At 37.9% G+C, this 14,647-nt stretch overlaps 1 protein-coding gene across 4 annotated transcripts in view; it reads right to left on the bottom strand.

Annotated features, from left to right (window-relative positions):
- itprid2 (ITPR interacting domain containing 2) overlaps nt 1–14,647 on the bottom strand; it is a 44,145-nt gene that overhangs the window by 11,624 nt on the left and 17,874 nt on the right. For 2 of the 4 annotated variants that reach the window (XM_082176664.1, XM_082176665.1), the window contains exons 2-9: nt 13,218–13,416; nt 11,677–11,719; nt 9,691–9,740; nt 9,048–9,101; nt 7,307–7,349; nt 7,132–7,230; nt 4,828–5,036; nt 687–1,363 (exon numbers count right to left, since the gene is read on the bottom strand). In XM_082176664.1, coding sequence (XP_082032790.1) covers nt 687–1,363; nt 4,828–5,036; nt 7,132–7,230; nt 7,307–7,349; nt 9,048–9,101; nt 9,691–9,740; nt 11,677–11,719; nt 13,218–13,374 — 1,332 coding nt within the window. In that variant the 5' untranslated portion in view covers nt 13,375–13,416. The other 2 variants (XM_082176666.1, XM_082176667.1) reach the window with 2 other exon arrangements.

Raw genomic sequence — 14,647 nt, 5'->3', positions numbered from 1 at the left:
AGACGGCAGCAGGAATATTAGGCTGCTTTCACTTTAAGAGCTGAATGGATACAATATACTGTTACACGTGTTTTCTTATCAACTTTTTTCATTCACTTAAGAAATAGCCAACTGTATTTAAGAGCATATTTTGTACATATTTTTGTGTGTATTTGTCAGTTTAAGTGCAAAAAGACGCGGAAGACAACTCAGTTTTGTATCGCGCATGAAGTATGAGAGGTGGTTTTCTGTGCGCACGCGTTGGATGTGTGACTAGCATAGAACACAGCGCTTGAATGGTTTAAAGTCATATTAAAATGCACACAAAGGAATCAATAAGAGGAATAGAAATTGTAATTTTAGAACACGTATCTGATTCCTGACCTTAAGTATCCGGTTCCAGAATTGGAATCGATTTTTGATTCCCAACCCTAAGTATCACTGGTGAAAATTGTCTGCTATTAAGAATTAGTATCATGCTCCAAAATAATCAAAGGCAAAACCATAATCCCCAGAATATACTCCAGGCGCTCCATGTTCCCTACTTATTTTTAGCTTTAAGTGTCATGACCCTCTGCTGTTTTTACAACAAAACGCACACAAAAGAAACTTTAGGGGAAACTTGGAGATGATTGTCAGCGTGAGAACTGGACAAGGGAAAGCAGGGAGGATTGTTTTGGTAAAGTGGAAGCAAGAGGGAACTGTACCTCCTCCATTTCAAAGGAGTCTCTGGGCTGGCTGAGCAGGTGGGCTATGTGTGGGTTGGGCAGCAGGTTGGATGGTTCTTTATCTGGCGTGGAAGTGATGGTGTTCTGGCGCTCGTGCTCTTTGAGTTGTGACTCTGTTGTGAGGTCACTCTCGTCAGAAACGCGACTGATGCTCACCAGGACCGGGGAAAGTGGCGTGTCTTTGTCCAGAGCTGGTGACGAACTGGAGTGATCACCATTCGTTAACGTAGAGTCCTTGGCTAGAGGTTCTGGGATGTCTCCGTTGAGTGAGGCCTCTGAGATACATTGCTGTGCTTCCTCGGTCACTGTTGCCAGAGATGAATCTTTTTTCCTAAAGACCTTCTGCTGTGGCTTGTGCTCGGTATCCGTCAGCCCGTCCCGTATGTCAGAGTTCACACTCTCTGCGTTGTCAGCATCAGGCGCTGACGGCTGTTTGGCCGATCCTTCCGTGCCGGAGGCCAACAGGTTCTGTCTCGTAATGTTCCGTTTTAGAATTTTGGCCACATTCAGAGCCGAATTATTCCTTTTTAATGGAGGTGTTTTAACCTCTATGTCGCCGTTGCCGATTTTCTCCATGGGTCTTCCGGACACGTGGGAGTAGATTTCTGTGAAAACGTTTGCCACCGTAGCCAGTACTTCTGTTTGACGGAATCGACCTACAGAAAAAGGAGAGCAAACTTGATTTAGTAAAAAAAAAAAAAAAAAGGAGAAACTTAAGAAATTAAAACAGAAACAATAGAAAGCACTTTTCAAACAGTGAAAAACCTACTATTGTAAAAAAATAAAAAAAATTATTACATATATTAATATATTGTATTGTAATTTTTTAATAGTAAAGTACAATAAATAATTGATTGCAATAATAATATATGAATTATATAAGGTTTTAATAAACAAATGAATAAATAAATAACTGACAAATAAAGTAATCTCTTAAACGGTCAAACCACATTGTAAATTAAAATGAATTGACTAGAGGAGTCATCGTTTTGAATCATCAAAAGAATTGACTCACTTTAACCGCAGGTTAATCATGTCAGACTCAAAATGAGTTAAGAATTGTTTCTAATGTAAGGCTGATTTTCTAAAGGCAACGTTTAAAATGCTAATTAGTAAGGTTAGTTAAACTCAAAGCAGTGTAATTACTTATTTGTTGCTCATATGGGAGTTATGTAAGTGAAGCGTGCATTTTATGAAAAACAACAACAACAACAAAAAACACAATACAAAAAATAAAAAAAGATAGGGCCTCTCGGTGCAAAAATATGAGATCCGCTTAACTTTTGTGTGACAGTTTTATGTCAATGGTTTTTATCAACATCAAGCTTGTCATTATTGCTGGCATAAAGGAAAAAGATTTGACAATACTGCAGGCATGTAATGGAATGATAACAAGTGATAACAAGCCAGTGATGTGTGGTGCTCAGAAATCAATCGTCTTCATTTATCTCCTGCAATGCAGCCAGGCTGTCTGAGTCAGCGTTCAGGAACGGCTCACAGGACATGTGCCAGAAAAAGAAAAGAGGAACAGAGAGTGTGGTTTTCTGTGAAAGAGGGACAAGCAAGTCCGATTCGAGATCACAGCCCCCATGGAGGAGCATTTAGGGAGGAAGAAGCAAGAGTTATGCAAGAAAAGACAACAAGACATGGAGGAACAAGTCCACAAAACGTGAATAAACATTCAAATCCGAAATGCCTGCCTAGTGAGGTATGAGCATAAACCGTTAGTTAGTCTAGGTTGTGGCATTAAAAATAACTGTTTACTACTAACCTAATAAAACTGTTGCTGCATGTCAGTAATATTATTTGTTCTATTACTTGTAAATTGTTTCCTTGTTGTTTATTTTAATACTGACAGCAATAATTGCTTGAATAATACCTTGTATGTTTAATAATTACTTGAATTAATAAATCTGAATGTTTATTTTAAAAGAATTGACCTAAATTAGAGTCTTTTTTAATATTTATATTTTAATATTTAAAGTTAAAGTGTAAAATTGTCTGCTATTAGCACCATCAAATTGAATTGAAATCTGTTTATTTAAAAAACAAATTAATAAAATTGACAACTACATTCAAACAAAGCTTTTCAAATAATTATATTAAATATGAATATAATGAAACATTATAATATAAAAATATCATGAATTGTATGGGGCTTCAACAAATAAACAAATAAATAAAATGTTAAATTAAAATAAATTTACATAACTTTTCTTTGTTAATATTTATATAAATATTTTCATATTTAAAGGTAAAGTGTACAATTTTCTGCACCATTAGCACCATCAAATATAATTACAATTTGTTTTAGATAGATAGATAGATAGATAGATAGATAGATAGATAGATAGATAGATGACACGATAGATGACATCTGTAAAGTCATATCATAGCTTTTTGTGAGAAACTAAAGTTATTCACATTATTACAGGCTTTTATGATTCTTTTCTTGGTTTGGAAATCCATAAAGGGTGAGTAAATTATAACTGGTCTTTTACTTGTATCAAACTTTTACCCCAACAGTTCACAGCCAGACCAGCACTTACTAAAACTAAGCAACAAAGTGAACCTGAAGCCAAATGCAGTGCACTCACGATCAACAAAACAGGCCTTATTACAGACTTCACACGTCCCTTCCCTCACCAAGGTTCTTCCTGTTCCGATGCTTTGTCTTGGCTCAGTGAGAATTATGCAAATGTAGGCCAACACAAAAGCTGGCACAGAGCTGGCACACAGGCCGAATCCTGATGTGAGCGGGTGGCAGAATCCGCTCTGCTGTGCCACAGCCTGCTTGTCACTTTCTCTCTCCGTTGCAGTCTGTCTCTGCTTCTCATTTCTGTGCCCACGGAGGACAATGGCTTTGTTGTGCTCTACTTCTACTGAGTCTGAACAGCCCTCGCACACACAGCGAGTGTTTGAGGGTTAGGAGCTCAGTGTTTGGTTGAAGATATGGAGTAATTGAGAAACGCCATGGATTAGATGCTCTGCAATGTGGTCTTAGTTTCAAACACACTTCTTTTCTAGGCACCACAACTTCCCTCAACTCTTCTCTTGCTGTCTTTGTCTTATATCTTCATATGGTTAAATACTTGTATGCAGTGGCGTAAGACTGTCGAGTGTAAGCAGTGCTTCTTTTTTTTTTTCTCTCTCGCCCCAGGATCGATAATGCTGATAATTAATAAATGTCCAATATTAAAAAAAAAATGTTATAAATTTTTTAAATGCTGGAAGTGAATTTAGGCATATATAAATGTACATAATGAAAAGTGGATATTCATTTTGAGATTTGCAATGTTAACGTAACAGTGTTATTAAATTATTCGTTTTTTAATGCACAATTAAGCAATTGATGCCAAGACTGATAAACAAAAAATAAAACAAATATTGGTCAATAATGATATTTCATTCATCCCTAAATTCAATTGCATGTCAGAAATATACATTTAATTAAACCGCATTAATAGACTAAAAGCAAACAAAATACAAGAACGTTTTGTGAAATATTACTGAGATTAAGAAAAAAAGACTTAGTAATACAAAGGCATTCCAGATGCAAAAACAAATACTGAAAAAAACTTTACAGTAGATCGGTAACGGTGCAAATTTCGCTTTCACTTGAGAGCAGGGACCAAGCGAGGAGTGGGAATTTTTGAAAACCTGGAGTGGAGTTACTGGAGAATGCTTTGCATGTGAGCCAAAAAGCAAAGTCATTTAAAAAAGCAGAGGAAGTTAAATTATTTTGATAAAAGATTTCTAGGACAAACATTATTTTATTTGCAATAACATGCACGATTAATTGTGCACAATAAGACCAAGAACGTGCATTAAGAAGGTAAACAGTCTGTTTTGACTTTATGTTGACTTAAATGTTGTCCGGTTGCCTAGCTACAATGTTATTTCTATGCATCAAGGCCATGCGAAACGAAACAATGATGCAATGATTATTTTTCAGATTAAAAAAAGGGGAGGGGACAAATGAAGGCATTTCTAAATGCTCGCTACACCCTGCATGTAACATTTAATATTTCCCTCAATTCATCATTTTGATCGGTGTGAATCACGGGGGCAGAAATGCTATCAAACGTCATAGATTGTGTTGACAGCTCAGTTGACATACTTGTTAGGGCATAGTTCGGGTTCTCCAACTCCATGCGCTGGATCTGGGCTCCCAGGTAAACTTTGATGTCGATGCCCTTGGCGCCAGAAGACGAGTTGAAGAAACGAGAAGGGATTTTTGAGGCGATGTCGGGCTCCTCCCGTCCAAAGCCGAGGTTGTATAAAATCTCCTCTGGATCCTCCTCATACAGGTCCAGCAGTTCCGAAACACTGCAGGAAAAACATCATCAATGAAGACACACATCTGCATCACCCAAACAATATTTGCCAAAGTGATGCATTACAGATAAAGATCTTGGTAACACTTTACAACAAGGTTAACATTAGTTAAAGGGTAACTAAACCCCAAAACAACTTTTTTTAGTTAATGATCTGTAAGACTGGGGCTTTATTAGTGCTGTTCATTGATTCGAGTAAATTTTTTGACATTTGGGTATCAAGCGTTTTAATTCTACAATATATGGCGTAAAAACATCTGAGTGCTGCCCTCTTCAGGTTGAACGGTGGCTACTGCAGTTGAATTTTCCTATTGGAAGTTGTTTCCCCGCGTGACGCAAACAGGTACCAGCTCACCATGCCCTTGGCATAGACTCAGCCCCTGGTATAAAAACATCTTGTTCTGTCAAAACCACTGTAGAGTCAGGAGTTGGAATTGCGAGTATTGAAAACGATCAGGATATTAGCATCTAGTTAGCATAGCATTTATATAGTTATTTAGATTATTTTGTGTAGCCCAAATAGTTAATTAGCATAGTTGTTAGTGTAGTATTGTTAGAACAGGGTTCCCACACCTTGGTTTACTTCAAATTCAAAGACCTTTCAAGGACTTTCCAGGTCCAATACCCTCAAGTTCAAGGACTTAATGCGGGGACACATTTGTTGTGTCCAACAACAAACGTTGAGGTACCATCGTAGTAGTTTCGTGTAGGGATGCACCGATACCGATACCAGTACTCGGGGGTCAGTCTGATACTGTGCTCATGTACTCATACTCGTAAAAACTACCCCGATGCAACCGCACCCGATACTACTTTAAGGGGCCGTTCACATATCGCGTCTAAAAACGCGTGGAGAACGTGGCCGTACCGTTTCCGTAAAATGTTTCTCCTTCGTTCCACAAGCGATTGCGCTCTCGCAATTTGATTATACAAGTTGTATAGGCAGGCCTATTTACTTTGTTACAGTCAGAAAGTGAAAAACATCTGATGAAAATAAAACATTGTTAGAAGAACTGTGATGGTATTATTAAGTACTCATATTGGTACTTGGTATCAGCAAGTACCCAAATGTAAGTACTTGTACTTGGTCTGAAAAACCATCGGTGCATCCCTAGTTTCGTGCACGGGTGAACGTCATGGCAACGTACAACACAAAGTGTTTTCCCTCACGCGGGAAACACTTAATGTAACGCATAAATGCGCGTAACTAACGTAAATCGGAAAAGCTAGTATGCATAGGCCACGAAGTGTTGGCGAAATAACACATTACCGGACCGGAGGGAATAATATGGAATTTCTTCCTTGCACAAAATAAATTCAAGCACTTTCAAGGACCTGTATCGATGCATGTTTATTTTCAAAAACTTTCCAGGGCTTTTATTTTTTTATTCACAAACTTTCAAGGATTTCAAGGACCCATGGGAACGCTGTTAGAAGCATAGTTAGTTAGTAGCATAGTATTGCATCAGTTAGGATAGCTTCAAGTTAGCGTAGATTTTTAGCATTAGCTTTATCTGTATTTAGTACAGTGGTTAGGATGGGACGTAGGTGTAGTGTTGCTGATTGCAACAGCACTGCTGGTCTGCATAGCTTTCCAGCAGACTTGGAAATTAGGCACCAGTGGTTGCATGCATTTGGCCTGGAAGACCGTGAGTTCCCGCCTAGAGCAGGAGTGTGCAACCTGCATTTTACGCGGGATTGCTTCTCCACCGCAATGGAGGTGGAAATGGGCTTTTTTTTCCTGGAGCACGTCTCTAAACTTAAACAAAACTCAGTACATATACATATATATATATATATACACATACAGTACATACAATGTATAATGCATATAAAATAATTAGTAATAGCTATTTAACTAGCCAAATATCAGCCAACAAATTGGTCTATCACTAATCTGAAACATAAGTAAAAGTTATTTAAATATAGCCAGATTGTCATTAACTATAGTAAAACATAAATTAAAAAGATTATACATTTATTGTATTCAAACTCCTTGCCCAATCACTGGTTGAGTTTTTGCTGATTCACAAGCACATAGATTTGACATGTGTTAATAACTTTAGTACGTCATTGTTGTAAAGTACCTGGACACTGTGGTGCTGCTCTTTGCAGAGCCTGTTGAGTTCATACTTCTGCCCTTCTGTTTGAACTGGCTCCTTTTGGCCTTGGCTGGCATTTCATAGCTGAGGAAAGAAGACAGTCATCCACCTGTGACTAGACCAAAACAGAAGATGAGAACATTTTTGAAATCCTGCTTACCCATTGGCCTCTGTTTTTGTGCTGCTGTTCTGGAGGTGATTGGCTGTAGAGAGAAAAAGAAGAATATAGGCTTAACTGTGCTGGATTCCTACCTAATTTGATACCAAATTCCTCTCAAAACACCTGTCGACCTTTGAAACAACAAGTGCAGTTAGCAAAAGCCCTGGCTGTCATTTTAGCATTGTGGGAATAGTCTGATTTTCTTTTACTAAAGAGCCTTATTTAACGTTGTGATAATGTTAATTTCCAAAAGTGATTTATTCAGCTGAGAACATCCACTCTGGACGACAATGCACTTTTCCTCAGCACTTAGAGCACAATGACAGAATTATATGTGCACACATCCTAACCTGCCAAACGATTCGTGTTACAAATCACATTAGACACCAGGTTTTAGTTCACTAAAGAGGACAGGATTGAACACAGAGACGCTGAGGATATTAGCCAGAGATTTTCTGGCCTGAAGCGTCCTGGTTTACATGCACTCATCCATCAGCCTCAAGTGTAAATGCTCAACTTCGAATTTCCACAGAAATTCCCACAACTGGTGCTGCCTGATTCCTGTGCTTTTGTCAATAAGTGCGGATAGAAGCTGAGTCATTCAGTGGAACTAGTCTGGACACGTTTCTTCACATACAGACACAGTGAGGGGTGAAACCTGGTCAACTGCAGTTTCACAATGGCTTGTGGCAAGTCTGCAGAAAAAAGTTTCTCCTCAACTTGTTGTGTTGTTTAAACTAGTCATTCTACAACTGTAAAAATACACCCACACATAAAATAGCATAACACAAGAAAATACAGTATAACTGATGGCCCATTACACAAGCAAACAATGCAAGTGCTTTTCATACTATTCATATTTTTACATTAATTTGTCATAAATATTGTTTTATTACTGTTATTTTTTTTAAACATTATTAAGTTTTAAGTAGCACACACAGGTTCCAAAGTTAACACTCACCAAGCAAAGACATGCATGAGTCAAAACAAACAATACAGGGTGCCTACAAAACATCTAGAATGCCTACATTTTTCCTTCCCGAATTTTTTTTAAAACAAAGTAAACATACATACATACGAAATAAAATTTGTTGAAAAACACCATAAATAAAAAAAATGGCCGATAAGCAAAATTTATGGCTTGAAAATGTGCCATATTGGACCCTCAGTATGTAAAAAACAAGTGTAGCACAATTTATTTATTTTTTTAATCCACTCCCTAATTAAACATAACACATCAGCATTAAATAATTCCTCACCACAAATAATTGCTAGCTAACATCAGACTTCTGCTACACCTCTGCTATGACACTGAGAACTAGGGGAATTAAAAGTGAGCTGCAAAGTCACTTTTATTATTTAAGCGTTCCTCTCCCGCTAACACATGGTCCATAAGGTGCACCATGAAACCAGAGAAAAGTTATCTGACATGCCAAGACCAGTCTTTCAACCAGAATATCCCATGCATGTGTGAACATGTCACTGTGTCCTTAATAGCACATAATCCAAATAGAAAGTAAACACTAAAGAGCACAAAAACTGAAAACAAACCCACTAGGTTTTATAAAAAACAACACAGCCATAACACAAGGCGGCCAGTAGTCATTCTTGTTTGTCAATTGGTTCATTATCCTCTTAAGAAGTTACGTGGGATTCTTGGAATACTTCTGCACATTCCTCACAAAGGAGCACACTTGAGAGCAATTACATCTGATTGAGGGATAAAGTGTCGAGTACTTACCCTCAGCTCCCAGGGACAGGTCATCTTCAAAGCTACAGCCATTCTTTAATGGCCCTGAAATACAAAGAGAACAGCTTTCAGAGAGCAAACACTTTACACTGACCAATCGTGACGAACAAGTGATCATTTCCCATTCTCTTCAACATAAAAAAAACACTTAAATACATCCAAGTACTTCAGAGCCCGAATGTGGCTATGGCTTGCACGCACTGAGAGATTAAAAGTAAATATTTACTCTTAAGTGCATTTGCCTTACCTACAAAGTTATCAGGAAGACTGCCGATGCAGTTTCGAATGACCTGATCCATAACACATTATCTGGCTCTTGGCTTCAGTCCGTATAGTGTTAATCTCTGAAGAACCCTTCATCTAATCAAGCACTACTTTGCCTGGAGTGTGTGGGGGTCTGCTATTGGCCCCAAAGCAGCATACGTGTGCGCGCGTGTGTGTGTGCCAATGAATGTGCATGTGCGCTGCAGTGCGCTGTGAGGTCTTGCTCCAAAGTTCACAAGGAGTGGTGGAGAAGAGAGTCAGCCAGCAGTTGAGTAACCTTTTACAGTAAAACCGATCCCAGAACGTCGACATGCAACTTATGTAAATGCAGATACATGCATCATTTTTGTTCTGAAGAAGATGAACTCACCTCTGGACGGACTGCCGCTCTGTTCATCCAAAGAGGCCCCGAGAGGAGTCCTGTTGAAAGATCAATAACACGTCATTTCCTCTCCTTACACTCGCCAGATCTCTCCCTAAAAACACGCTCAAACATCCTTCCCTCTCGTGTTCGTTTCTTCGTACACACAGAACAGCAAAGCCCCGACACAGATTCTCTAGGCACTTACAAAACGCTGCCTTCGAAATCCCCTGGAACTTTCATCCAGACACCTGGAGATCCGAACGGCGTGAGAAAAAAACCACACCACGTACAACAAGGCTAAGAATAGCTCACGCCATGTTTCACAACACCAGCAGCACCACCGAAAGTCTTTCAGGCTCCGGATATCCAGCAAACTCTCGGCGCTAGAGACACTTACATTTCCTGTCAGCTTGTAGGAGGATGTCTGTCTCATGTGTGTTTAATGATAATGAGCAGGAATTGGGAATAGGACGAGCACGAGGTATTTTTATTGACCTAGTGTGTGGCACTGGGTTCAACGGGGGAATTTGCACTAGTTCTGAGCATTTGATTAAATCAACTATGAAGGAACAAAACACCCGAAAATAAGATTCTTTTCATCATTGAAGACAGTCTCAAATAAATGCCGTTCTTTTGAACTTTCAGTAACACTTTATATTACACTGTCCTTGTTGCATGTGCTACACAAACTTACTTTAAAACAGCAAATTATGCATAATTACATGTAGCTAGCCCAAACCAAACCCTATTCCTAACTCTAATCCTACAGTAAGTACATGTAGGATAGTTAATTATTATTACTCAGTATTTAACACTGGCACAGGCACCTTAAAATAAAGTGTAACCAAACTTTCAATTCATCAACACTGATAATAATAAAAGTTTCTTGAGCAGCAAATCAGCATATTAGAATGATTTCTGAAGGATCATGTGACATTGAAGACTGGAATAATGATGCTGAAAATTCAGCTTTGCATCACAGGAATAAATAACCTTATAAAACATATTCAAATGGAGATTAGTCATTTTAAATTGTCATAATATTGCACAATTATATTTTTTTTAACTGTATTTTTCATCAAATAAACACAACCTTGGTGAGCATAAGAGTCTTCTTTCAAAAACATAATTTTTTTTTTACCAACCCCAAACCTTAAATGGTTTAAATGTCATTATAATGGCCCATATCAAATGCGATTTGGCTCTGTTTTTCACTTTGGAACAGCAACATAACTTCATCAATGTGAATAATTCCAAACACGTTGGTAAAACCTTTACAAGCATACCAGCTTTTAAACTCAAAGATTCAGATTATGACCGCAATTAAATATTACCACATCATTGGCAACAAACGATTCTCACGTCTTCAACGAAAAAAGTTGAGTAAATGACATTAAGCCAAATTTCTTTTAATGTTCAAACAAACATGCAAGGCTTCCTTTTAGATCACAAGATGAAATGGCAGACAGGGACACGCACCAACAACTCTGGAATCTCGGTTTTGTTTTTCACGTGGAAGGTTTATGTTGGTCATGAGGGACGTATATCTTCAAAGTAAATAAACGGCCCTTTCCTCCTGCGTTTCAGAGCTAAACAGTCGTGCATCTTAAAAAAAACAGCCTGGCAGTACAGAGAGAAAGACTAAAAACTCTCTGAGGACAACTCCAGCATTAATGGGCCCCTACAGACCCAAAAACAGAAAAAACCCAGCAGCACAAAGGACAATAGTCAGTCCTCACAAGTAAAGACTTTCCTGACTCTGGGAAGATCACGGTCTGAACCAACTGAACTATTCACACAATTCTCTCAAATTTACAGCTTGTCAGAGACACCAGAGACAGGAGACAGAACTCTTTTCTCTGCCAGAAGGCATCAGAGCGATTTGTTTACTTACCAATACACGTCACACCATGGCGTGTAGTGTACACACATCTTTCTCACACTATTTGCATTTGTATTTTATAAGCAGAGTGTTTTTTTAAGGTAACTCACCTGCAGGTCCTGAGCCAGTTCTCTACTTGATTTGGATTAGGACCTGAGGAAAAAAGAAAATACAAGTAACTGTTCCGTGTAATAACCAAATTAATTTCCCTAAAAGCAACATCAAACAAACAAACATCAAATCTAACTGTGACGACAAACACGGCATTCTCTGAACTACCACTGTGTTCTGCGATTCCTGTTTTTCAAAAAACTTTCTTTGCTCTTAATTGGTTTATCATGACTTGCATGGAGAATCAAATGCCAAGCCGAGCAGACAAACCTCTGTAATCTCGCTGTCTGCTGTGTTCATTATGACATTACGACTTCCAGTAAACCTTCAAACCTCCAAAAGTCATGTTGATAACTCCGATTCATGATAAAAACAACAATCTTATGCTTTGCCATTCTGTTTTGCATATACATATCAGCCTAAATTTGCATACATATTTTAGGTGTCTATTTATAGGAGTATGAATGGTATTTCTCCGTATCGCTGAATTTTTATAGGCTAAGAAATATTAACATTCACAAAATGCAGACTGTTATCTGTAGGCTTAATTCATGTAAAAGTGTGGTAAAAAAAACTAAAAAACAGCTTTACTGACGGCAATACAATCCATATCAAGCAAACAATATGTTAAAATATTAGTTATCAATAATTGTGTGTGCGCAATTAACATCCTTATTAGCAATGTACAATCTTAGCATATCAAATATATTGAATATTTGGAGATTAATTAATCATTTTCTACAGAATCAGGAGTATTTTATAACATCTCTGGCTGAAACTTCCAAAAATATAGTTAATATAATAATTTATTTTATTTTCATGAATCAGTTCAAACTGTCCATTTCAATCAAATGATTTAAAATCAACTATTTGTTTGCATCGCTTATTCTCTAAGTGGTATACGTTTTTGTGTGGTATTTTTCATGTATTAAAACATTTACGCAACAATATACAATGGTAAATACTGCTGTTCATTACTATGTTGTTAAATGTAAACATACCTTTAATCTTTTAACAAGATTTCTACTGTATTTTCTGCATTTTTGAATCCACATGGCTGCGCCAATCATTGCTTAATTGGTTGAAATGACAAATTCCTGAAAATTCAACCCTAATACTATGTATTATTATTATACATTTTATTCAGACGCCTTACATGACACTCAAGGACACCTTAAAAACACAATAAAACAATCAACGTTAAATGACAAAAAATCATTATTACAGCCTGGAAACTGGATTCAAGCATAAAAGCAATCACATAAAAGCCTGCCTAAAAAGATGGGTCTTAAGGCAACATTTAAAAACAAGAAGTTTCACTGTTTCACACATCCTGTGGCAACAAACAATATGACTAAAGGCTCGGGACCCTATAGAAGTTGTGCGAGTTTGAGGGAGAACAAGAGTGAGTGCAGAAGATGATCTCAAAGTACGAGTAGAAGTGTAGATATGAGAAAGGTTAGATAAGAATTAAGATAACCACAGAACCGAACAAACCTGAAAAACTGGAACCGTTATACCATTAAAAGAGAGACTGTACCTGTTTCTGAGGCTGTCGAAGTCTTATCCTCCATAGGCTGTGGAGACAGCAGCTCCTCTGCTCCCTGGTCCTGAGACTCAGGAGCCTGCCAGGAGTCTCGGCTCTGAGCCCAGGCCCTCCTCTTGAAACTGGCAGGGGCGGACTCGCACTCCTCCATGTCCTTGGCTCGGATGGGAAACTACAGTGGGGGACGGTTCACCTGCACAAAAAGCAAAGAGGGACAGACTCAGATCTGAATTGCACAACAATATCCAGGCCCCCATCTCTCCAGAGGGATTGGTGGCAGGTCCAAAGAAGAGTGCTGTGACTGTCTTGTGTCACATGAAGCAGACTTTTAAGAGTCTTCCTCTACTGAACCAAGCCACATAAACCAAAACTTTTCACACATCATATGCTCGTCTGAGCAAGAACAGAAATGCATGAGCCGACATGTCTTTGATGCATTACTTGCACATGAAGTTGGTGAAGGGTGTTAACTGAAAACAGAATGTGTAATAGACCAGGTGTCAGCACGTTAAACAGCACCGTCTCCAATCACACTGACTCTCAAAGCCAAAATTGCATGCATAGCATAAATGGACGCAATCAAAAACAGATTCTGAAATCAAATCTTAAATGTGACTTCCCACTTTCAAGAATAATAACAGTAATTCACTGTAATTATTGCTGAACCCATAAACCCAAAGAAAAACTGCCACTTTGAAAAATAGACATTGGGTGTTTTTTCTTTTTGTTTCAAATAGAGATCATGATTCTCCCACTATTCAGACCAGACAACTAAAAGTAACATGATTGTTAATTGCTGCAGTCTATTTAAAAAGTTTAATTAATTGGAATGAATGCAAAAAAAAAAAAAAAATGAGTGAATGATTCAATGACTCACTTATAAAGACTTCACTTGTTTCATTACTGGATGAATCAGCGTTTTTGAATGAATATATTGAATGAATGATTCAATGACAAAATACATTTCGCTTGTTGCCACCTACTGGCTTAACGATATAATCGATACAATCTTGATTTGTAAAAGTTACTTTCATATTGCCATATTGTTGTCCAGTAACAGCACTGTAAAAAATTTCTAACCCTCCCAAATCAAAAAATTCAAGTGACCGATAACATCTACATTTTTCAATTGGCCCAAGTGAAATTCTTGTTGCAATAGTCTGTTAACATTCGCTCAATGAGAAATAATACGTCAGACCAGTGATGGGAATAACGGCGTTATAAATAACGCCGTTACTAACGGCATTACTTTTTCCAGTAACGAGTAATCTAATTGATTACTCTTCTCATCTTAATAACGCCGTTACCGTTACTGCCAAAAAATGCGGCGCGTTACTATAACAACTGATGAAGCTGTTTTTTTTTCATTAGACCAACTAGATCTCTGAGCGAGAGGCAAATACTTTTTCTTACTGTTCTTCCTT

The sequence above is a fragment of the Leuciscus leuciscus genome (assembly GCF_965113295.1).
Source record: "Leuciscus leuciscus genome assembly, chromosome: 7".
NCBI lineage: Eukaryota > Metazoa > Chordata > Actinopteri > Cypriniformes > Leuciscidae > Leuciscus > Leuciscus leuciscus.
Note: the sequence above shows the minus strand (reverse complement) of the source record. Positions and strands in the feature narration are given on the sequence as shown.